This window comes from Gavialis gangeticus, unplaced genomic scaffold, assembly GCF_001723915.1.
Source record: "Gavialis gangeticus isolate Ggan-Ray unplaced genomic scaffold, GavGan_comp1, whole genome shotgun sequence".
In the NCBI taxonomy this organism is placed as follows: Eukaryota; Metazoa; Chordata; order Crocodylia; family Gavialidae; genus Gavialis; species Gavialis gangeticus.
The window spans coordinates 15996992-16021821 of NW_017729011.1; the positions used below are offsets into that span (position 1 = coordinate 15996992).

Here is a 24830-nt window from a genome sequence, read left to right on the forward strand (position 1 = left end):
GGGGGCTGATGGGGGGATGTTAAAAGGGACATAAGCTAAGTATAAGAGATGGAGAAGTGACAGAATAAAAACCAAAATAAAAAGATAAAACACAAAACGAAAATAAGCATCAAAAACAATATTTGAACATCCAGAAAAAAAAAACAATTAAATAATTAAATATTTAAAAGCCATGGTTCAACAGAGAGGGGGAAAAGGAGTGTTTAAGACTTGCGTTAAAAGAAGAATGTGAGAAAATGGGTGGGTTAGTAACGCAACAAAAAAGCAACACGAAGTATCTGACAGTAAGCTCATGCAGACTCTTCCATGCAAATGCTACACAAGTTCCCCTGTACTAATTCTGTGGGCAGGTCAAAATAATGCATATGGACAGATTTTTCCAACTGCATATATGGACACAGGCCCAATAAGGAAGGTACCTTAGTGCCCAGAGGTATTTCTATTATTCAGAAAACAAGAAGACTCATTTCTTATGTCTTTCAAATCATGCTGCTCAAGTTCTTAGCTTTTTAAAATGATGCTGTAATTTTATGCTATAAACAAACACAGTGGAGACATTAGGCCCAATTCTGCTTCCAGTCAGAGAGCCTGATTCTCCCTTGCCCTGTGTTTTAAATGGTCACTTACACCAGTACAATTCAAGTGCCCTGTTATGATTTGGCAGCTCTTTCCACTCACTCTGCCATCAACATAAAGGGTCAAATTAAGAAGCAGAGCAAAGAGGATGAGATCAGATCAGAGGTCTCACTCTTGGATTGTAGTGGCATAGCTGTGAACAAGCTTTGTCCCATCACTCTGACACCTTCTAAGAACCCCAGGTAAACATGGCCATGCATTACGATATAAAATACAACAATGAAATGAAAACAGGTTTAAATGGATACAAAGTTAGCGTGAGCTTAAAAAAAGTCAACTGCATTGTAGAGGCTCAATTAGTTGTACCGAGAAAGGATGAGTTACCGCAAATCCCCATTCCCAGCCTCCCCAGCCACTGCACCCACTGAAACAGTAATGCAAAGAAGCACAGAGAGTTTTAGGAGTGTCAGAAGAGTGACACTGTAATAAAGCCGCCCCAAAGTAATGATGTTAGTTAGCGCGCGTGGCATTCCAGAAGTGAATACAATCCCCACTTTGAATTAGAAAACAGAAATGGCCATGGCAAAAGACGTGACAACTAAAAAGTAAATAAATCAATAAGCAGCAATAGCATTTAAAATTATACAGGAAAAAAAAATATTTTGAAAATAAAACATAAAATTAAAAAGAAAACTACAACAAAACACCTACCAGGACAGCTATTAGCTTTCTGCAACATAAATTCTTTAAAAAAAAAAAAAAAATCTTACTTGCCAGGACTTTTAAAACAAGACAGAAGTTACTGGCTATAAATCTACTAATGCTGAGCTGAAAACTGGAAGTCAGTACCTTATTTTTCTTGATGAATGGCCATAACTTGCCCTTCGATTTGCCACCAAACTTGGGCTCAGATTTTCCATCCCCTCTGGAATTGGAAAGGCTGGATTCAGAGACAGTGCGCTTCATTGGCTGAGTGAAATCCTCGAAGTCGATATCTCCCGGAGGTTCGAACCCTGATTTAAAGGCTTCTATTACCAACTGTGAATCCTGAAATAGATCCAGTACACATATAAACTTGTTGGACAAAGACTATGGTTACTGATACAGTGGAACTCTACAGTGAAGGTAAAGCCCATCTGCTCTATTAATGAGAAACAACTTTAATGTTAATTAGTCTTCTGGTGCCATGAAAAGTAGAGTGCTATCCTGTCTAAACTGGAAGTCTGTCAAGTCACACATTAGCCATATACTATATGCAATTATGTTACCTATGTACTGACAGATAACAACTGATTGAAAAAGGTAACAATGCATAACATGCTTGCTAGTTGGATCTACGAAGGTAACAGAATTTTATGGGTAGTTTCAGCATCAGGCATAGCAGTAAGGTAAATGCATTTTAATCTAGCATCAAGATGAAAACCATTCATCAGGTTGTCGTCCAAGACCAATCATGCTGAACATAAGCCTCAAACACAGAAAACATTACAATACGTTTTCACATATAGCAGGGGTCAGCAACATTTTTGGGCAGAGTGCCCAAAACACCCGCAACCTCGACTTGTAAGATGTTGGCGTGCCAGGGGCAGAGGTGGGGGAGCTGCAAGGGGCCTGATCCTTGCTGTAGGAGCACAGCCCCAATCCCTTCCCCACCATCTGCCCCAATGTGTATGTGCATCTGCCACTAGGAACGAGCTGGGCCAGAGCTCTGCAGACCCCCACGGAGCTGCTTGCAGCATCCTGGCTGCCTGCCACAGCCGAGCCAGGCTCTGGGCGGGCCCCTGCTGCCCACCACGGAGCCTGAGCTGCTTGCGGCAGGCAGCAGAGAGGCTGGAAGCAGCTGCACCAGGATCTGCAGAACCACGGCCCAGATCATTGCCAGATGTGGGTGCAAGCGCACCTCAAGGTGGATGGCAAGGAAGGGTCCAGGGCTGCACTGTTACAACAAGAATTGGGCCTCTCGCACCTCCCCTACCATCCCTCCTTAGGTGCACGTGCCAAGCAAAATGCCTTTGCATGTCACACACTGGCACATGTCCCAAGGGTTGCCAACCTCTGACATACAGCATGCAGAGTTGGTCTGTGTGTGGCCAGGGCACCAGGTATGACCTAGCACACAGCTAGGGTGCAACCCTGCATGCTGGCTCTGGAGCTGTCAGGTCAGACCCAGAATGCCAAATCTGGGATTGTGTGCTAAATCTGGGACCACAAGCATGGCCTTAGCACCAGCATGCCAGATTAGGTCCCACCTTTTTTCCTTCTTGGAGTCTTCCAAAACAGGGTGTGTGTTATATTCAGAAGCATAAAATAAATGAAGAAAATACTCCCCCCTCCATCCCCCTCAATACTCTTCCCAAAATACCTATCATCTAGCAGCCTTTCCTGGGAAGCAGCTCCTCATTTTACTTCACATATACATTCTCTTTCCAAGAGCATTAGACTCAGCCACTGACGTTAGGAACACTGTTTAACAGGAGCAAATGGAAGTGAAGGCTGCCCTCACTGCTTTGACCATATTTCATTACTTTTGTTCATATTTGTTTATAAAAGACCATCTCAAGGATGTGTCAGAGGATATGCATGCAGCCAGAGACCAGGGTGAATTAAGCAAAAGCAAGGTACAGGGAAAGATTTTCACAAGCTTTTAAAAGGGATTTTGGAGCAAGTAGCCTGCTGAAAATTAACAACATTACTTATTACTTTGGCAGACGTTTCGGTACATCTCCTCCACAAACCTTAAACTCTAATGCAATATTAAAACCTCCCTAATTTTAAACATCTAATAAAAGGTATTATTTAGGTATGAAAGTAAGACCCGCAGGGGGGAAAGGAGTTAAAAATGAAAAATACATTAATTAAACCCGTACATGTCACATTCCATACTAGTATATATCAGTCCATCTTTATGAACTTTTAATTTCTTCTCCTTTAATTACACAGTATTCTTTCTATATAGTCAAAGCTTCCCTTTCACTACAATGGGGCTAAAAATAACTATTTCTCTTTATATATGAGAAAAAAGATAATGTCATAACAGGAACTCAGAAGTCCGTAACAAATTAATTTTATCTACTGCCAGAGCTTGCAGAGGCGAATTCCATCCAGGTTCACTTAACAGTCACTGTGGCTTACCCTTGCAAACATGACCTCTGCTTTGTTGGAAATATATATTTTTTTTTAAAAGAATGGGAAAAAAACAGCAAGCTCTTTGTAAGAATACTAGAAATAGAGGCCCAAATTCTATTCCCAGATAAATGTGTGCTGCTCCCATTGATCTTTTGATGGGAATGCTTTAGCAAAGGCAGAATTCAATCTTGAGCAAGTATACTACTTTTTTCAAGTGGCATAACTAAGAATGAAAAATTGGCAGGGTTGCAGCTGGGCAAGACAAGCTTCTTACTTTCTTTGCAGCTTAAGTGTCATAAAATATTAAATCTATCCAATATACCCTGTCAGTTTTTAACACTGTATAACAAAATGAAACAAAGGTGGTTTTTTCAGAGGACTTGCAAGAAGTCCTCAGCTCTCTTTCAGACCTAAAGTAGAGGGCAACAGGCAAGGACATTCAAGTTCTACTTGGAACTCTTTTAGCTTTTGAACCTGTCAGTCTCTAGAAATCCATTAGTCAAAGATAAGAACTCATGCATTTTTATTTTACCGTACAACGGCACGTCTATCACACCTGCCAGAATGCAGGTAATGAATGGCTTGGCCTCTCCACAACAGAGGTTTCCTTAATACAAATGTTGATAGCAACATATTTTTAATGGTTCCATTTTGGCCATTCTAACCCAGGACGACTATATGTAATGCTTCCCAGTCATCAGTTTGTAGATGGAAAGGAAGACACGAATGACATACTGATGCATGAAGTACCAGGAAAGAAAAGTCCAAGCTCGAGCCTGGACATCTTTCAGAAACATAGGACCTTCCTATCTGGGCAAGCACTCACCAAACAAAATTAAGATGAGATGCTGTTTAGGGGTTCTCCGTTTTATCTTGATATTCTAGTCCCCCTTTAAACTGTTGTGGTCCTCTTGTCACTCTATTTTTTTTAAGTTATTCTGTTTTCTACTGTAAGCCTCCCTGTGCCATTGTTGGGAAGGGAGGCATATAAATTGAATAAATAAATAACTATTACTGATTCTACTTGGGTATGCCTAGACCAGAAGAACAGACAAGAATCTAATAGAGCATACAAAGAACTGGACAGCAGGAGTTCCTGAATTCTAATCCTAGCACTCATATGACCTCCTCTGTGGCTTGTAGAAGGCATTTAATATCTATTCAGACATCCAGTGAGGAAAGGTATAATTCAAGCACTAAGTATTACTACATACCATGCAAACAACTGTGGCACTTCCTAAGGAATCCACACAATTGTGTTTTCAGTAAGTTAGTGAAATATAACACAATTCTAATGCTTTCTTATTACTGGTACAGTACAATTTTAGCACTACACATTTAGTGTTTCTTGGATGCTGCAGGAAAAGATTCAATACTGAGTGCACTGAGCAATACTGCATGTAGCAGATTTCAGTTAAAAACCTGAATTTCTGTTAAAAACCTGTATTTGATAAAAGGACTTGGAGATCCACATATGAAGTTCACTGAAGATGATGCAAAGCATTGTTTAACACTGCTAAAATAGTCCCAGTAATAGCTTTACCATCAATCTTTAATATCCTAGTATCAAGGGAGAAGGATTTATATATCTTAGAAGTCCTTCCAGTCTTCCATCTGAAATTTACTATGTGATATTTTTTACAACAGGTAGCTGCAGTGTCACCTACTTTTGCTGTAATCTTCTGTCAGTGTCATACTGTTGGTTGTTTTGCATGAAGAGCCAGATCCTGAAGTCACATTATTATAGGAGACTGTCTGCAGTCATTTAAACAAAAATTTCTAGGCTCCAAGGTTGGGGAAAAACTTGGAAGTGTAACTTGAGTGCAACCTAAAGGCTCAAAAACCAGAGGGCTTTTCCCAGTCTTGGTTCCCTTTGGGAAAGCCCAGTGTCTCGAACAAAGCTAGGCTGTTTCTTCCCCCTGCCAGCGCAGGTTTGGGTCTTGTTTGTATTCATTTAACCACATGCCATCTGCATTATCAGCAGTTTTCAATGCACTCAGCTTTGTTTGAATCTGACCTGTGCTGGCTCATTCCCAAAGCTAAATCCAGCCTGAAGCCAGGCTGCACACTAGTTTCTTTGCGCTCAGAGAAAGACATATCTAATAGTAAGCTACTAAGATTGCTGATGCTGAAGGTTTTGCAAGACAGCGTCAGAACACACAACCTTCAGACACAGGGGCCAGCTACTGTTGTTGAAGCATGTTACGTCTGTACAGGGCCCCAGAGGTAATACAATTAACCAGATAACCCGGCTACATGAGCATGAGCAAAGCAAAAGATTTAGACCGCATATCTGCAGCAGGATATATGACCTTTCAACAGGAAAAGCCCACTGCATCCAAGGGCCCTGCCTTTGTTTGGTGCATTTTAACCATACCTTCCTGCTCTGCCGCATCCCACCCAACGTTATTCCTTCCTTCCACAAACATGTAGCTACGTGACACCCCAGACACGGACAGATTTTCAGTTCCAGCTACCTTCCCCAGTACCTTATTTTACAGCTTTATTATTCCTTTACGAGAAATATTCCCCCCTTTCTCCCACCTCCTTGTGATAATTTGCTTTTATAGTTTCCTTGCTTTAAACAATACAGTCCAGATCAAGATAGAGCTGGGAGCATTCTTCTAATTTCAGAAGCTCCTTGCACTTATAAGCTTTGTAGTAACAAAAGAAAAAGAAAAAGATGCTTTTGCATGCATTTCTCTTTACTCTGCCCCATTTTTCAAATGACTATGCAACTTCACAAATTTCAAATGAATTTTGAGGGGGAAAAAGACTCTTAAAGGATAAAAACATTTTTGTTTCTCCCAAGTTAACTGAAGTTCTAGGGTGGAAGGTTTCAGGCTGATCCTTGGAAGGGATCTTGTAGCAGAAAAATACCCATAATGTCTGTATTCTCCTTTTGTGCAAGGAATCCATGTAAGAAGCAAGTGGAGACTTTTAAGTGCATAGAAAGTTTGTTACGTATTTTGTGATTGTTCCATTGTGATGAGGTGTGGAACATTAAACAAGGTTCATTAAATATAAACACATTCTCACTCCAGGGGCATTTCTAGCAACTGCCATTTTCAACACTTGAAACAGAAGTGTGTTTTACTGCATGCATGAGTCTTCTGTAACAGAAAGCTCAGTCACCCATTTAACATTAAAACACCCGCAGGCACTCGAAATATGATATATCCTCAAAATGACATGTATGTAATATCAATTTGAGGGTTAACTTTAGCTGTCTGCTCAGGGCTAGCCTATTCCTCATTTATATTCTATCTATGGCTTCATCTAAGGGTTTGAGCAGTGCGTAAGCCTGGGCTGGCTCTCTACAGTGCAGACTTATCTTCCAGGTTAGCACCATAACAAAAGTACATTGTACTGATGATGTCCCACCAGTACCTGAAATACCTCCAAAGGAGAAACAACAACCGTCACTTTCTCTTTCTGTTTCTGTCATTTCCTAAGAAACTGTCAGTGGGAGCTGGTGAGTGCTGAGCAGAAAATTATATTCTGAAACATCAGCCTTAGGCCTCTGCAACCAATTAACTGCAATATCCAGGCTCTGAGCAATGAAAAGCTTAGAAGAGTCCAGTGAACAAGACATATGGGGAAATTCAAACAGTAAGCAATACACATGCTGTTTGTATTTGGAACACTGATGTGATCCATGAAAAAAGAGTTGAAAAGCAGATGGAGACTTCATTTACCAACAGAGTGTGGGAGCACTGCATTCACAACTAGAAAGAAAACAGATCTGCTCTTGTGCTGCCTGTGCAACAGGAAACAACCAAACTCCTTATCAGAGTGATGTTCAGAAATTAAAATCCCCCACTGCTCATTTGCAAATTGAAGGATCCAGACTAATGGAACAAAGGTGAATATATACATTGAAGAAAGCTGGACAGATGTACAAATCTGCACACACAACATGTTTAGTACTTCCATAATTAACAGAATAACTAAAATAAACACATTCCTGTAACATTCCATTTGATTTTTGGTTCTATTGGAAAGCCAGAGTAAACACTATCACAGAAGGACTGGTGTGGCCTATCATCTAAAAATGGGGTTTGCAGAAGTCTATTTACAGATAATCTAGTCTTTAGAAACAGGATCCTAGCAAAAGGAGTACATTAAAGGAGTATATTTGACAAAGAAAACTTTTATTCTTTAAAAGGCAAATGACAGTATGCAAAATCTTACTAAACAAATGCATCTACAAGAGGAACAGAATGTTTGCTTCAAGATGACAAAAGCATCTAGCATTTATATTTTAAAACAGGCCTTAGGAATAGACCTATCCTTAATGAACCTACGACAAAGAATCCTTTTCTGAGCTCTGATTGGATTTCAGCTTTGTGTTCATTGTTTCTTCGCAGAGCAGCAGATTGTAAGTCATTTGGGGGAAGAACCGTCGCTTTTGTTCTGTGATCATCCAGAACACAGCACAAAAGATCTAGGCCTGGGGCTTAAAAGTGAACCACAAATGACAAATATCAATGCAGAAAACACGGTTCAACAGTGCAACACTTACATTTTGCTGATCGATTGATTCAGCCGCCTTTGTTATTCCATCCAGACACTTCCCAATGATGGGGATCACCTGGCGGTCGATTTCGGCAAAGGTCTTCATGGATTCACCTATTCTCACTATCCTCCTTTCCTCCATGTCTTGTATTTTCTAAAACATTACATATCATTTTGATAAAACACTGAGTTACACCACTGTTTCAACCAATTTCTTCCTGCCGTACAGCAACTCCTTTTAAATAAAATCATTTAAATATTACTTAAAATCTAGGAAAATGAAGATTGAAGGGCCGGTCAAAGAGTAGACTCCTTGTTACAAGCAGTAGTTGGTAATTTTGCAATGAACATTTCTTGTTGGAAAATGCTCATTTGTCAAAACTGAAGAAGTGGAATTATATGGATCCTGATAAAAATTTTGCTAAGGAAGTTTTCCAGGTCCTGAACAAAATTCCTATAAAAATAAATTCTCTCTCTCTCTCTCTCTCTCATTCTTTGTGAAAGATTTTGAAAAGTTTTCATTTGAATTCCACAAAGATTGTAAACAAAAGTTAAAAACCTTAAACTTTTGAGAAATGGGACTCTAGTTGTCCAGACTGCCCCTAACATCAAGTTATGTTGTTTAAACCAGGCATTTTATTGTTCCCTATATGTGGTGTCAAGGCTCTCCAAGTATCAAATCCAAGGACTTCTGGTTTAGAACACAGGAAAAGTGGAGGTTTTATAATCCATCATAACAGGAATATGCAAGGATGCAGAAAGTGTATCCAGAGGACATGAATCAAGGATGCACATTTTGTGTTGCATCATATAACCTGATAAGACACTGGCTACCTGGAAGAATCCACACCATTTTCCTGTTAAACCTTGACCCAACAAAGACCAACAGAAAAATAACATAATTAAAGGAAAGAACAGATTGATATAATTTTTTTAAAAAGTAAATGCCATTTTAACACTTGAAATAAACCACTGGAATTTTCTGATACGCAGAGAAGGCAAAGGTTTCCTTACTAAAACCAAATGCAATGCCAACGATAAAAGTTTAATTCTGTAAGGCACTGTATAAAAGTTTATACATAGCCTGGGGATTTTTTTTATTATTACTACTACTACTACCTTAAAGTACCATGAAACTAAAGGGAAAATTTTCTAAGAAGTTTATATGTTTGAATGGGAAAATGCCCATTTGCTGCACAAGCATGCAAAACTTCTGAGCAGCTTGTAAACATATTTTGAACAAGTTACAATCTCTCCTTCTCCCAGTGCAACTGCAATAGAATAACTGAAGCAGCACAACTTCTCTATGGAATCCCAGGAATAGAAACTGTCACTAAAAGAGAGTAACTACTACTTGGTTTGATGCGTCAAGACTGCCCTTTGATAATGCAGTGCTGAGACTACTGGAGAGCAATGAGCTGGCGTCACAGAATTAAACCTACTGGTTGTCCTTCCTTGTAGGTAACAAGAGAACTTATCCTCTCTTCTCCCCTCACACAGCCCCAGTATCAAAGACCTCACCTGGAAGATGTTTGGTATGTGTGTGTAATAATGTTCATGTTGCTCATGGTTAAACTTCTGAAGAATGGATGAGTATTCTCCTTTGCTCTCTTCAGCCATTTGATGTCGTAGCTGGGCTTGGGATCTCGCCTGAGGAAAAGCCAGAAGAATATCCTATGTTACACTGTTTGGAAATAAATCCCATCAGATTAAGACTGAATAGTTTTCTCCATTCCTATTTTACTCCTACTGCATTTACTACTGTCAGCACACACAAAACCTTGGGGAAACATTGGCATATGGATCCTTGAACACTTTCAATTTTCAGTCTCATCGCATCTACTTCCAGTGTTTATTCCAAATTCATACAGCCAGAACTCTGTCCAGATTTTTCCTCTAAATGCTCTCATTTTTTACTTCCTAGAATAATTCATCACTTCACCTCTTGTAAATATGATAAGCTCTTGGGACCAAGCTTGTGATCTCTTTATACCAAAATCTTCCTGAAGTAAATGGGAGCTCAGCACATGGAACACTTGTAGGGCTCTGCTTTTCTGCTCTTAGCTCAGCTAAGCACCTTGCTTATTCTCAAGTTTGTATTAGATAAACAAGGCATCTTTCTATCATGTTTACAAGCTTACTGGCAGATGTATTTCCTCTACTTACTATGCCACAGTTTACACCTGGAGAAGCTGATCTTTCCTTTCCCAACATACGTTCTTTCCAGCAGCATTTTTAATTGTGTGTGTTCCTTCACTTCATTGTATGAATTAGGCCATACCAAGTTTGTCTCACCAGTATTTCACTTTAGAGTCTATAACTCTTCCTTACTTCCCTGCATACAATGCCACTCCTCCCTCTCCATCCACAGCCCTTGGAAGCTTTCCTCTGAACAATCTACACCCCCGTTAGCCAGTAATGATTTATTTTGCATTGCCACATTTCACCTAATATGATAACGCTGATATAATTTCTGTGCATTTTCATACTATGTTTTTTTTGCAACAATTCTCCATTTGCAAAGATACACTTCCCAGAGTGATTCATTTGTATCTGACGGATTTTTCTCTTTTGAGTTTTCCTTCCTGAGGCCTTCTGTCATCTGTTTCACTGCCCAGTATTATTTCCCCCCAACCTAACCCATCTGTTTATGTGAGCTGTCTTTTCCTTCCTTACTACAGACCTTTGCATAGAAGCCCTCCCTTCCCCTGCCTGCTACATACCTATGCCTTCACCTCCTATTCTGACTACATTCACTTGTTTGCCTTCTCTCTCTCTCTCAGTCCCTATTATGCGGACCAGTACATTGTTGCTTGTTCTACTCAGCTGTAACCCATCCCGTGGACCAAATGCTGGTCCTAAGGAAGTCTATGGGAGTTTTGCTATGGACTTCAGTGACGCCAGGACTGGCCTCATAAATCTAAACCCTCGTAAATCTAAACTCTGCACCTCTGGATCATCTGGTCCTGCCATTGCTTTTATTCAGGGTATGCTCCCCTAGCCTTTCCCTGCCAACCTGCAAGGTAATGGGGCCTGGGGTTTTAGGGTGCCCCAGACTTGCCCCTCCCTTGGGTTTGGCACTGGTGGGACTTTCTAGGAGCTGCTCTGCCACAGGCAGTCCCACCACCATGATCCCAAACCCAAGCAGGGTGCAGTCTTCAGTCATACTCCTGGCCAGCTTAGACCCTGGCCTCCACCCCCAGAGCTATGCTGTCCCTGTCCAACAACCCTGGCTACAAGTTCCTTGGCCCCTTACTGATGCCACCCCTTGGGGCTCCCTTGACCCCAGTTCTCTCTCTCTCTCTCAGAATCTGGTCTTGTCAGCTCTCATCTGGGCTCTCAGCAATCTCCTTCTTCCAAACCACCTCCGGCCCTGGCTCTCCTACCTCTCGGCCCCCTGGTCTCAGCACTGTCTCAGACCCTCCTTTACATCCAATGGCCCTGTTCCAGCCATTCTCATTCTGGGCCTCAGTTTCTCTGACCCTTTCCTCTCTGGCAGTGGCCCCACCTGGACCTTTGGCCAAACCCCGGCCCTGCCCGCGCCTCAGGCCAGTTGAGAACTCCAGGCTCCTCTCTGGCTTTCGGCCCCTCCCTGGGCCCTGGCCCCATTAACAGGCCAGCAAGATCCTCCTGGGGTCAGTTCTCCAACCTACCAGCCCACCCTCACTCGCAGGTCCACTCCCTCAAGCTCCTCAGCAGGTCTCTTAGGCTCTCTGCTCGTTTCTGGGCTGACACGAGCCTCAAAATAGGTCCTGTACACTGATCCCCTCTCCCTGGGCTTCACCTGGATCCCACATCAGTCTTCTACATTGAGTCCCTCAATCTGGACTCCCCCAGGCCTCACAATACATCTTATGCCTCTTGCTCTGGACTCACAATACATCTTCTGTGCTGAGCCCCTTGCTCTGGGCTCACCCGGACCCCAGCCTGGGTCCCTAGGAACCTCCTCCAGCCCCTCAGCTCCTATCCAAACCTCCAGGCTGCTTTAGGTGTTGCCCTCCATGCTGACCTTCTGAAGCTGCAGCCACCCTGCCGAGGGGATGCTCATTCAGCAGGCTCCCAGATGTGACTGCTGGGTTTCTCTCCATGCCTGGGGTTATACCTGCTCTAAGCCCAGCCTTCCTCCCGAGTCAGATGACTCCCTCTACCAAGTCTAGCCTCACCTGCCAGCTTCCTGGGTCATCTGGCTCCCCATTAGCTCTGGCCCATACCTGTTGGCAGCTCCACAGGCTGCCTGACCTCTTAAATTGGCAAGCACGCTAAGGGCCCTGCCACAGTCGCTCATTCACTCTCAGAACTGTCTCTGTTTAAAAAAAAAAAAGGGGGTGGTGGTGGCAGGGGAAAACACCGCTCATTTTAGAGAGAGAAATATTTGCTTTTGCGTTTCTTCAGGGAAACCAGCTCAGCAAATGATCTTAACACATTCTAGACGCAAGTTCCTATTAAAAACAATTCAAGACTGGGTTATGCAGTGAGCCGTTCCAGGCAGACAATAGTTTCCTGACGATAAATCCATGAAATACCAAATCATGGAACATTTTGCTCATGATAGATGGAAGGCAACAGTTTGTGCCAAAAGGTTTCAAATCTCCACTTACAGAGAAAGGGGCCTGCTCTCTACCCATCTCTTCAGTTCACAGGTATCGCACCTCATAATTTATTTCAGCTCAGTTCTGACATTTCTTGTGTAAGCACATTTAACTGTAAAAAGTTTTCCTGGATTTACCTTATATTATTTTCATTAAATAATTCAAGAACCCCCATGAGAAAGCACTGGCAATGAGGAGCAAAAAGAGGAACATCACATGCAAAACACTGTGATGAAAATACGAAAGATGAAGTGACTCAAAAGCATCCTCCATAGAAAATGCTCTCTCCATCTTCAGCTCTCTGCTATCTGCGATAAGGCAGAATGCAGGGTGTCAGGAATTTGGGTTCCACGCAGTAAAATGCTAAGACACCAGTTCAGTTATTTTTCTAAGAAAAGGCTATGTTTCTTATCAAACCTATATATAGCTATATAAGAATATAGATGAGGAGGGCACCGCCCCAGGCCTTCAAGTCTCCTGTATTTGTAGACAACTTTCCAAACAGGTCCACAAGAACATCTATTCTGACCATCACGCACATCACAGGCACAACGCATCCTATTAAACCTCCCTCTACAACATGCCACCAGTAAACAGCAGGAGAGACATAGGTATTATAAATGCTTTACCATTACTGTGGCAGGAAATTAGTCAAGTTAAAGTAGGCTCAGATGATCCTATGAATGGGACTGAGCTGTGTGCTACTGAGGAAGGCTTAAAAAAAAAGCCAACCCATGGTCCATGTCAATCTGACCTTGAGAAGAACGCATATTTTTGCTTGCATTAAATTTGACTAAGAAAATAACATGGTATGGCTTTTTTATACTGAAAAAAAAAGAAAAAAAACAGTATAAAAATAACGCTGCTTGTAAGCCTGACGTGCTGTATTGATGCAAGATTGTACCTTCTTTTCTCCATTACTCATGCTCCAGCTGCTACAGATCAATATTCACTTGTGAATACCATTTCTGCAGCCACCTAAGAGCAATCCATTGTTTGAGCTAATTTCTATACAAGAGCTATTTCTGCTTGTACAAGCTGCCATTTTTCTCATAGCACAACACAGGGATTTGCCTCTTGCCTCCATTGTTGAAACATAAAACAAGACATTCATTTTTACAGACTTAGAGTGATTCTGCAAATAATTGAGCTCAAGTGTAATTTCATTCTCATATGTCATCCTAGTAGTTTCCCATGAGTAACTTGTACCTAAATATAACCAGGATTGGGCCCAGTTTTCCAAGTGATTATCTGGCCTGAAAAAAAAGAATATAAAGGATGAGTAACCAGAATTTGTTACATTCCAAAACAATAATTCTCTTCTGTGGAAGTGTGTGCGCACATTTGGCAAGCTCAAAAAGTTTTAAATATTTTTCCAGTGAAGTATTTTGATCCTAAAATAAAATCTGAAAGAACCTTTGGGTTTTTTTAATCACTTCTGTTGAATGTGTCCTATGGCTAACATCATCACTTCAGTATTAGCAAGTTATAGTTTATAGCTGGGCTCCTGCATAGCCACAGTAACTTTGGAGAGGGAACTGAAAAATCTCAGAAGTAATTTCAAATTGAGTAGTACAACAAACAAATATGTAAATAGATGTGTGGATGCTCAGCTGCTCATATATTCTAAGATAGATGTCCAGAGAAGGTTTTCCTTTCTTTTCTTTCCCTTTTTTTCCCCATTAAAAATGTCTGGCCTTCGCATGTTTCTTTTTCAGACAGGCTTTGGAAAACCTAGCCTTTGGAATCCAACCACGACATCAGAGATTGGGTTTGAAACTTGAGATGCAGCTCTTTCAGCCAATGTCCTTTTCTCCTTGTAATTGGGCAGAGCTGATAGAATGAGAACTCAGGTTTCCATCACCATCTGGGAAATTACATTCCAGGTCTCCCCAAGACTGCCAAAGCTCTCCAAAATACAGAAGACAGATCTATGTGTAGATATTTATAAATGCAGCAAAAGCAGCCGAAAAAACACTTTTTTTTCCATGAAAGAAATGAATGAGATCACCCTTATACATCATTTAAATACACCCCCTCCCCAGAAAAGGCCACTCAGATGTTATACTTATTTTGCAATTTACTTTTGATGCTAAACACCAAGGAGGCCTATCCCCACTTCAGATCACTCCATGGTACCCCACTCCCAAAGTTAGTTGTATGGGTACCCATATAACATGCAGAGGGGGCAGGTCACTTTTTCCTAAACACTGCTTCTTCACTGTTTAGACATTTTTTTTCTTAAAGTTTTTATGGCAGCAGCAAAGCCTAAAGGTCACAGATGTGAAGGCAGCCTTTTCAGCCCTGCCATGGTATGCGGTAAAACCCCTACTTAAATCAAAGCCACAACTCAGACTCTAATGTACAATTAGTTCAAAAATATGCTTCCTCTAAACTCCTGAATTATAAATTAAGCATGAGGAGGACACACAGATCTAAATCTTTAGCCAGTGTAAACAAGCACAGCTCTGCTGGACTTACATGGGGCTATTCCAGTCTACATTAGCTCCAGATCAGGACCATTAAAACACTCTCTAGTCCACGGGCAACACAGAACTGTTTTGTCTGTTAATTCAAAAGACTGAGTCCTTCTCTCACAGTTTGCTGTGTTAGGTGATGGCAAGTTGGAAGAACCTAAAGCTGTGGTTATAAATAGAACGGCATTTCCAGGGCTCAGCAGACACAGAGGTGGATCCAGGGGGAGGTGCAATGGTGCAGTTGCACCTGCCCCCACCCCTTTTGGTTCCTGCTCCACCCAAAGTTTAAAAAAAACTGCACAGCAGTGGTAGCAGCATTTTTATTCAGGCAACAGTGAGGGAGTCAATTAACATCAGGGATCATTATAAGCTACCAGATTCCTTCTAAACATTCCTTCCACACGTGTTAACAACCCTCTCTCCTTTTTAAAGGTCTTGATGTTCTACTAATCAAGCTATCCTTTCTTCAGCAAGTCTGCTGTCTATTAGCTGCTCCTGCTAACGTAGCTTCTATTTAACAGCATTGCAGACTGTTTTTAACTCTGGCTAAAAACATTAATTCAGGTGAACATTAACTTGGGTATGGAAATAACTTTCAATTAAGCACTGGATGCACTACCAAGATGCTCAAGAAGGCTAGATTTTGTTTTACGAATCTGAAAAAGAGACATGCATGTAACTCTAACGAACACAGGACTAATGAAACAGCACCTCTGGATCATTTTTTTGCCTACATTTTTATACATTATAGCAAATTAATGCATACTCCAATTAAGTTATATTTGTTTTTGCATCAATTTAAAACTACATAGTATAGCCCTATGCCCCTACCATATTAGTAAAGTACCTAATTTATTTTAACTGGAGAAAAATGTGTGTTGTGTTATATGGGATGATATATCATGCCATCTGCAGTCCCCCGTTCAAAATCCTAGATCCACCCATGAGTAGAGAACACAACATAAAACACCTACTTCAGATACAGGGCTACTTATGACAACAGTAAGCTAATACAAAGCAATGGGATATATTCAGAGGCACTTATTTTCAGAGGTGTAAAGAAGCTACAATCCAATGTAAAGACCTTACCTAGAGAGACACCTAACCCCAAGCTGGAAAACAAAGCAAAACAGAAGAGCTGTTCAGTGTGGCAACTACTTATCTGTCTCTGCAAAGCAGCAAGAAAAAACACAAACATGCTCATATTAAAATTGTTTTTGACACATTTTTCTGCAGCAATTCTCTGCCTCACTATGATATGCAAAAATCAGACATTCACACAATTCACAAGTTGGTGGCTTCAGATGCTCATAATGCTTTTAATGAACCTCTGGTTATAAAAAAAAAGGCTAGCCAAAACTCTGTCACTGGAGCTGACAACAGTAATAGCCTACAGCCTTTTATGGATGAAGTACTTCATTTAAGGGAAGATTTTTTCCCCCCCTTTCCATTTAGGAATTAAAAGAATTTCAACTCTGGCAAACATTAGTTCTGATGTAACCTGCATTAGAGGGCATGTTTGATTCTTGCTACTTAGAACAGTTATTTTTCATACTGATGATTCAAAATTTCTGTAGTTTAGCAACATAGTGCATTCTTCTATTATGAAAGATGCTGCCTATGAGGGATGGATAACTCTCCCTAGCAATCATTCTTTTTACCAACAGTTCCTGCAACCCTCCAGTACAACTGAAGCACCTGCTTTCTAACGTCTAAAAGAAATGAAGCACTTGAAATTTTTCATTACCGCTCATAAAGAGAAAGGTGAGCAACTGCAAACAAGACCCCTTCCATTCTTTTTACTGTAGAGTTCTCATGCTACGAAGGTGCAATGATGGTTCGGATGAATGATGCGTGCCGAGAAGCAATGTAACATGAAATCTGCCAAACTAAAGCCTTGGACAGGTGGCTTACCTTACCTTGCCTAACTCCTGTTGAAAGCAATGGGAAGCTTATAAGTGGTATCAATGGGAAGATGGAACAGCCCCTTCCATAATTTAACACTGCGAAAAACCAGAGGGTAGGCAGCATACTATCATGCTACTACTATCACATGATAAAATGTTGAAGATATTAATACATTCAGAATACATTCCCTGCACAGCAATAAGGTTTGGCATTCAAAGAAAACTGGCAACTAGGTTTTTTTTTCTGGGGGGCAGGGGGGTGTTGTTAAATTTCCCTGACCGTTTTTACCATTTCAGTCGGCAGTACGGATGAGGAATGCAGCATATTTTGATGAGAACAATTCAAGGGAACTTTTCTGAAGACACATTCCAGAAACAGCAAGAGGGTCAATAGACATATTGTCTTCAGGGTTTACACAGACAAAAAATGCAACTCTCAAAAGCTGTTGTAGTGGGAGGAATATGAATAACTGAAAAGGGCACAAAAAAAGATTTCTCTAGGGTACAGCAGATCCACAATGAGTGGAACAGTTCAACTTCTCAGCAGCTCCTCTCGTCCAAAATTGCAGAATTTCTAGTCAAAACTTTGATGGAGCTCCCCCCCCACCAAACAGTGGGAGAGGCCGCACTGCCAGTCTGTCGCCTGCCAAACAACAGATCTCTCTTTGGTGAATACAAGACCAGACAGGAATACAAATATGAAAAAGAAACTTCAAAACAAGTTAATTATAAAAGCATGCTAAGCAATACCTCATCACTGTTAGGAATGTTTTCTATAAGCCTGCAGTCACAAAGGGTCATTACTGCCACTGGCAATGGGATGACTCATAGCAGCACTATCATCAGGAGTGGTTGCAGGATCAGACCCCAAGTCTACTTTTAAAGCTAATGGTTGCACACAGGGTCTTTGGTCCCAATGCACCAGAGTATCTTAGCAACTCCTTAAATTAACAGAGCCCCTCACAACTTTAAAATCATGCCTATATACTTAAGTAGTGTCATAAGTGGCACTAAGGAAACAAGGGTCTCAGAATGAGGCCCCATAGCCCAATCTATTAAAAATGATTTTCACAGTGCGAATGATATAATTGTGTATTATTCCATTCTTCCACCATTCATGAGCCTGATCCTGTGAGCACACATTGCTATTAATTTGCTTTGCTGAAGCACCACAAAATCGTAGTCTAAGACCAGGTCCCTGTGGCACTCAGCACAATACAAATACAGAACATTTAATATCACTTAATAGGATTAGGCTTATTGGGTGCAAGTCTCAACCCACTGAAGATTGCCAGCAACTTGAAGGGGACCAGAATTTTACCTTTTGGCTGGCAAGATCAGGCTCTATTATTTACTATTTTACAGCAACCATTTGGATCATTTCTCAGCCAGGAAGGAAAACCCTTGTTTTCCTTGGAAAAAGAAAAAAAAAGAAATAAAACAGACTGTTACTTTCAAAAATCAGAAGGGAAAAAAAACAAGCAAGCTGTGGATCCCAGAAAGCCCTTGGCTGAATGTAACAAAATACAAATGAGCAAACAACTGACAGGGATGGAAAATCTTCATTATGAAACCTTCCCAACTGTTTTCTGGTCTGTTAGCAAAGCATACAATTCTGCTAGATTATCTCAACACACGCTAATGAGAAAGATATTAAAACAATAAAATAGCAACAAGGCACTAATGAGGAGGACAGACCAGATTTACAGCACTCAGAAGCAGCAGCAGCAGCAGGATGAGGCTGTAACAGTTCCCTAACCCAACTCTACTGTTTCAGTTCTTCCTATCTACAGCATAGAAAAACCATCTTACTCAGACAGGGACTCTTCTAACCACACTAGATGTGCTGGTGTCATTAGTCCTGTAGTATGTCCAACACAAACCAGTGAACCTGCCTGCCAGAGGAAGGATGGACTTATGGTTAAGACGCAGGGCTGGGAAATGGGAGAAATGGTTTCAGTTCTCAGCACTGCTGCAGACTCCCTTGTGAGACCCTGCACAAACTTCTCAGTGTCTCAATTCTCTGTCTGTAAAATAGCAATGAGGAAAATACTCTTTTTTTTCTACCATGTTTTGTTTGTGGTGTCTATTTAGGCTGTCATAGCTTCAAAGCAGGAACTGTCTCATGTATACCGTGCTTAGCACAACAGGCCCCTCTAATGATCAGAGCCTCTAGCTCTTATAAATAATGAAAAAGAGCAACACCAGCAGCAACTTCCACCTAGGAAGAAGCACCAAGACTCATCCATGCTGCTCTGAGAGCTTACTGAATCTACTTGTACCTTGAAGCAAGGAGTCCAGCTCCCTACCACAATAACCATCCAGCCCCAAGATTAGAAGGGACATCCCAGGCCTGTGTGTCCATGGGTCTGTGCTTGCAAGCAATGGTATCCAAAAGGATCCATAAGAAAATCCACTCCAACCTCTTGCAGACCCTAAAAAGCACCTCTAAATAACCTACTACCAGCAAAGAGCAAGGAGACAAGGGCACTGCCAATGGAGCATAAACAGTGTGAAGCACCAATTCTGGCTGTCTGCAGGATGAAAGATATGGGTGCCTGGGATGTTGGAAGGGAAGTTAATGCACTCTCATGTGCAGTGGCCTGCAGCATAAATAATGAGAACCCCTACACAACAATAATATCTATCGTTGGTCTGATCAAAATAAAAAAGGATTTGGAACTGTGATACACATAACTCATTTGCATAGTGCTCTGTTTAGTGGCAGTAAAATAAGCAAACCAAGTTCTGGGATGCATAAATAGAAGTATCACATATAAACAGTGGAAATTATTCCCTTATTGTATGATAGACCAGTTAGATCATACTTGGAATACTGTGCACAGTTATGCTCATATTTCTCTGGGAAGGATTTTAAAATGCAGACAATATACAACACAGCAAAGCAAGGCCAATGGAAGTTGCCAGTTTGAATCAGTTAGGCTTACAGTGTTTTACATTTATGGCTATAAATTACTAACAGCAAAAATGTTGACTCATGGAAGAGCTTACAGACAGTGGGCTAAATCCTGAGGTCTTTACTCCACTTTTACATATTCTTTATTCAGGAAAAATGCCCACTGGCTGTCTCAGAAGTCTGACTGAATAAGAATGGAATGAAAAGTAAGAAAGTCTTAACTATCTGGCACAAAATTAATTAGTTCTGCATCACTAAATGTCCCCTTTATTATTATTTTATCCCTTATGCAAGTTTCTTGTCTCTCATCTGATCCTTAGTAATTCAGGAGTTTGCTGCTGGCATGCATGTTTCTTTCCCGCATACTAAAGTTTAGTGGCAATATAAACAAGGGCACTTCTAACAATGCATCTTTATAAGGTGCTTGTTCAAATGGCCAGATCATGATGTGGTGCGGTGGGGTATTACCGCACGCAGAAAGTAGATGAGTTCAGAGGGGTTCAATCTTACGTCTTGTGTTTCAATACTTGCTCTCAGATGAGTCAATACAAAAACTTCACATTATAAATAAGGAGATTTAGGAAATGTGGCTGCTCCTCCTTACAAATGCACAGAACTTTTGCAGTCATTAATTCTTAGCTGACTGAAAAGCAAAATTAATATGTTAAATGAGTCACAGTAGAAAAGCATCTGATACACAAATCACAGCATGTCACTAAGGGCGTTTTTACATGTACTTCGGGACATGGCACCGGGTGCTTTAATTAGCTAGCTGCGCTAATTAAAAGCACCCAAGTGTCACATGTATCAGCACCCCCATGTGTCACCACGTTGAAAAAAAATGACGGCAGGGATCTTTGAACTAAAGCTCATCGAAAGTGTTATTTCCAAGTACCCCACCACCATTTTTTCAGCATGGGGACGAATGGGGATGCTGATGCATCTGACATGAAAGGCTGCCAGAGCACATCAATTTCCATGCTCCAGCAGACCCAATTAATCGTGTCTGTTCTGACACACTGCATTTCCTGCACGTCAGAGCAGGCTCCCCACACATCTATAGGAGCCATAAGTATTTATAGGACTCCCTATTACAGATCATGCTAGAGACCTTCCTGATGGATTTAATGCTTCTATGTACTGCACTGCCAATTAAGAAACAAACAGTCCAGAAAGGGAATAGGTCTGCATAACTTAAATTACATTAGGCCAAATACTAATGACTACAGTGAGACATTATGCAGACAAAATCCCATACAAATGAATGGGGACTTTGCCTGAGTTAGAACTGAAAAATGCAGGGATACCCAGCTTTACCAATAAAGCAAGCCATGCATAGGCTTTGTGCTAAGCTAGGCACAGGGTTGAAGTTCAACCAGGCTGCCTCTTCAGTTTACATCTTGCTGACACACTGTTATCAATTCACAATGCACAAGGTATGGGAGAAACAGAGGTTTGGGGTTATTGAATAACATGGGAGGAGGAATACTCCCAACATGAATTCAATTACTAAATACTGTGGGGATTCTCCTATTTTTCTTCTCTTATTTAAACTGTGATGTGCAGTTTTAATATTATTGAAATCAACAGTAGTAATATTAAAATCAATCTGAAATCGTAAGGTCTTTCAGGTACCCGAGGACTGAGACATCCATAATCCCTGGTTGTACTGGAAAACTTAAAGTGAAGTTCCTGGACAAAGCTGCTGAGATGTTACTACTATTCACCTCTGAATTTGATAAATTTTCCTTTTTGGTTTGTTTGTGGGTTTCGTCTTTTTCTTTTTTAATAGAGCACACCTTCTCTCAATCTATATTGACCTGACTGTTGCATGTGCACTGTAAAAAGACAAATGAAAGGAAGCTTCCAAACACAGATTAGAGACCTCTCCAGGTCACCAATGGGCTCATGTAAAAAACTGCATGTGCACCAAGAAGTAAGAATGTCTAAACTCTTAATGAAAGGAGTTATGGCCCACAGGCTGAGAGCAGCTGACAGTTTAGGTCCTACTCCATTTGCAAAGACCAGAAGAGCCAGTTCTCCCAAGAATCCCTCTAATTGCCAGTTCTCTTAGCTCTCCATTAAGTCTGACTTTGCTGGTGACCCAGCTCATGATTACTTAATGCAACATTAACGGATGGGGCTCCCAAGAGGTGAAGCAATTTAGGCTTTCCAAACCGAATAAAAATTGATAAGGACCATCCAAAGTCAGTGGAGGGGGATTAGGGGGAGGGGAAGAGGAGAAATACAAATTTTGTACCCAATTGAAAATAATAAAGTATGTATAACACTAAAAGTAACTAGAAAATTCAATAATATTGCAGTGATTTAAATGGTTTGGCCCAGTCTGATCTACTCTGCACAGTCTGCTAATACTAAATCTCTCTGGAATCTTACTTCCCTTTGCAAACCACCTCCACTTATCCTGAATAAAAAAGAAAAACAGGCAGAAAAGGGGTAGATCATACTTCACACACGTTTCGACATGTGGCCATTGGCTGGGGAAGTGTTTGGGAGGATTTCTTTAGCTTAAGGGTTGCCCTGGGTGTAGAGCACTGGATTGGGACTCAGGAGATCTGAATGGTATTTCTTGCTCTACTATGATTGACCCTGGACAAGCCACTTAGGATCTGAAATACATTAAGGTTAATGGTCAGGTTCCCAATGGAGAGGTCTTGGGTCTTTCTCCTTGCCTCTGTTTCCCCAGCTATGAAGTAAAGATAGCAATTCTGCACTTCCTTGAGCACTGTGATGACAAAATCTTTAATATAAGAGAGGTGCCACTGGGATGGGGGCCATAAAATTAGAAAGACAATACCTGTTTGTAAAACACTGGGAAGAGAGGGGGTACCTCTTCTCCAAGAAAAGGGATGACTAAAGTTTGCTGCAGGAGACGGTGATTCACTGCAGTCAAAAAGCAGACCCCTAACAAATTCAAGCATCTATGAAGGCAAGTAGAAATGAAAACCCTATGGGTTAGGGAAAAAGAAAAAAAAAAGAAAGAGGCAGCCACATGCCACGGAATATGAATAAAGCTATGATGCAAACAGAGCCTTTCTGGGCGTGATCAAAGAATTAGCAAAGATTCTGTACCAAAAAGAATCTCCCCTCCTCCAAATTATTACTACGGGCACTGGGAAGTACCCCATTGTGAAGGTGCAGGTCAAGTTTCCATTATAAGCCTTTCACCCACACCCAGATCCACCAAAGGTCACATCTGTCTAAGAGTTGGTACGTTAGCTCTGGGGTGTACTGGAACTTTCCTCCACAACAGGAAGCGAACAGCTGAACCGATGTCAGGCGGGCAATACTGAACACTCTTGCACGAGCATAGTTTCTCCTGTAGGCAGCTAAAAACAGTTACTACCTCATGATGAACGGATTGCTATCTAGGACATGACAATGTGGTTTTGCTACTGCGCAGCTAAGGGGCTGATCCTCTTAGGTGATAAGCATCCACTGCAAGGTGCTAACTGCTCTTTACTCCCAGCAACTCAGCTAGAAGTAAAAAGATCAACACCCCACGACAGGGACCTAACCACTTCCTCTTTGCAAAGCAATTCTGTAAAATCCGGCTCATAAAATAAGCTCAAGAGAAGCAGGTAAACATTTTTTATTACACAGTGTCTGCAAAGACACCACTGGATACTACACCATCCCATAAAGATGTCAGCTTGCTAGTGATTGCTGCCTAAAGAAAAGGAACAAACAATAGAGCAATTCCTTATATGTACACTGATCAGGCTGCTCATGTGACGGAGATCATTTCCTCAAATGGTCAAAACATTAAAACTACTACACTGTGGCTTCTGAAAAAGAACTGCACACATCTGTAACCCACTGCGATGCTAACAAGCCAACACAGCATCTCCATGATCATGCCAGCCAATTTCACTGCTAAGATTTTGTAGAACGGCTCACTGCAAAATTAAAGCATCTAAACCAAGCTGCTGAACTGCCAAAGCCTTTCACAGCAGAGAGACTTGCATTGAACTGCACATGGAAAACCTCACCTAAGTATCAGGTCCCTAAAAATGTTTCAAGTTTTGTCATTTAAGGCCTGAATGTGACCACAGAAAGGGAAGGAAACTCAGAGACTACGCTCCTGCTTTGCAAGGGTTTTTTGGTGATAACTTTTATTGGCTCAAAGGTATAGTTACCGCTCTAACAGGGGCAGGGAGAGAGGAAAACCTCTTGCCTCCTCACCTTTGTACCAGCCAGCAGAGCTGACCTGCTGCAGAGGTGAGCATGGGCTGTTCCCTGATGGGACACAGAAGGCTTTTTCTCTCTCTCTGTACTGGTGATCACTGAAGCCCTCTAAAGCACAGTGCCCTGCACAGCCCCTTCTTGGTGCATGAAGTATGTGTCCGTACTGCACAGGGCTGCAGGGACTTCCATTTTGGAAGGACGGGTTTCAGAATGGCCTGTGGGGCTCTTACAATAAGCAGTTGGGTTTAAAGAGGGCTGTGCCATTTAAATAGTAGTTACTTACACAAGGCATAAAAAGACAAATCCCCAGGCCTTAAAGATACGGATAGCACACTGGGATACTTCCCCTTGGCACAGCCTCCAACAGGGACCAGGAACTACCTAGGCACAGTCCGGATTATTACACTTGCATCGAATGGCTACGTGATCCTTTCCACTGCCCCTCTGTTAATCACAGGGAATTCTGACTTTAGGCACAAAAAGTAAAGCAGCCCACCACCCCCACCCCCAC

The 24830-nt window shown here is 41.4% G+C and overlaps 1 protein-coding gene across 14 annotated transcripts in view; it reads right to left on the reverse strand.

Annotated features, from left to right (window-relative positions):
* The window catches only part of FNBP1 (formin binding protein 1), a 161232-nt gene that overhangs the window by 36681 nt on the left and 99721 nt on the right, over nucleotides 1–24830 (reverse strand). For all 14 annotated transcript variants that reach the window (XM_019510656.1, XM_019510665.1, XM_019510660.1 and 11 more), the window contains 3 exons: nucleotides 9742–9870; nucleotides 8228–8374; nucleotides 1426–1623 (listed from right to left, as the gene is read on the reverse strand). In XM_019510656.1, the coding sequence (XP_019366201.1) occupies nucleotides 1426–1623; nucleotides 8228–8374; nucleotides 9742–9870 (474 nt within the window). The remainder of the gene's footprint in view (nucleotides 1–1425; nucleotides 1624–8227; nucleotides 8375–9741; nucleotides 9871–24830) is intronic.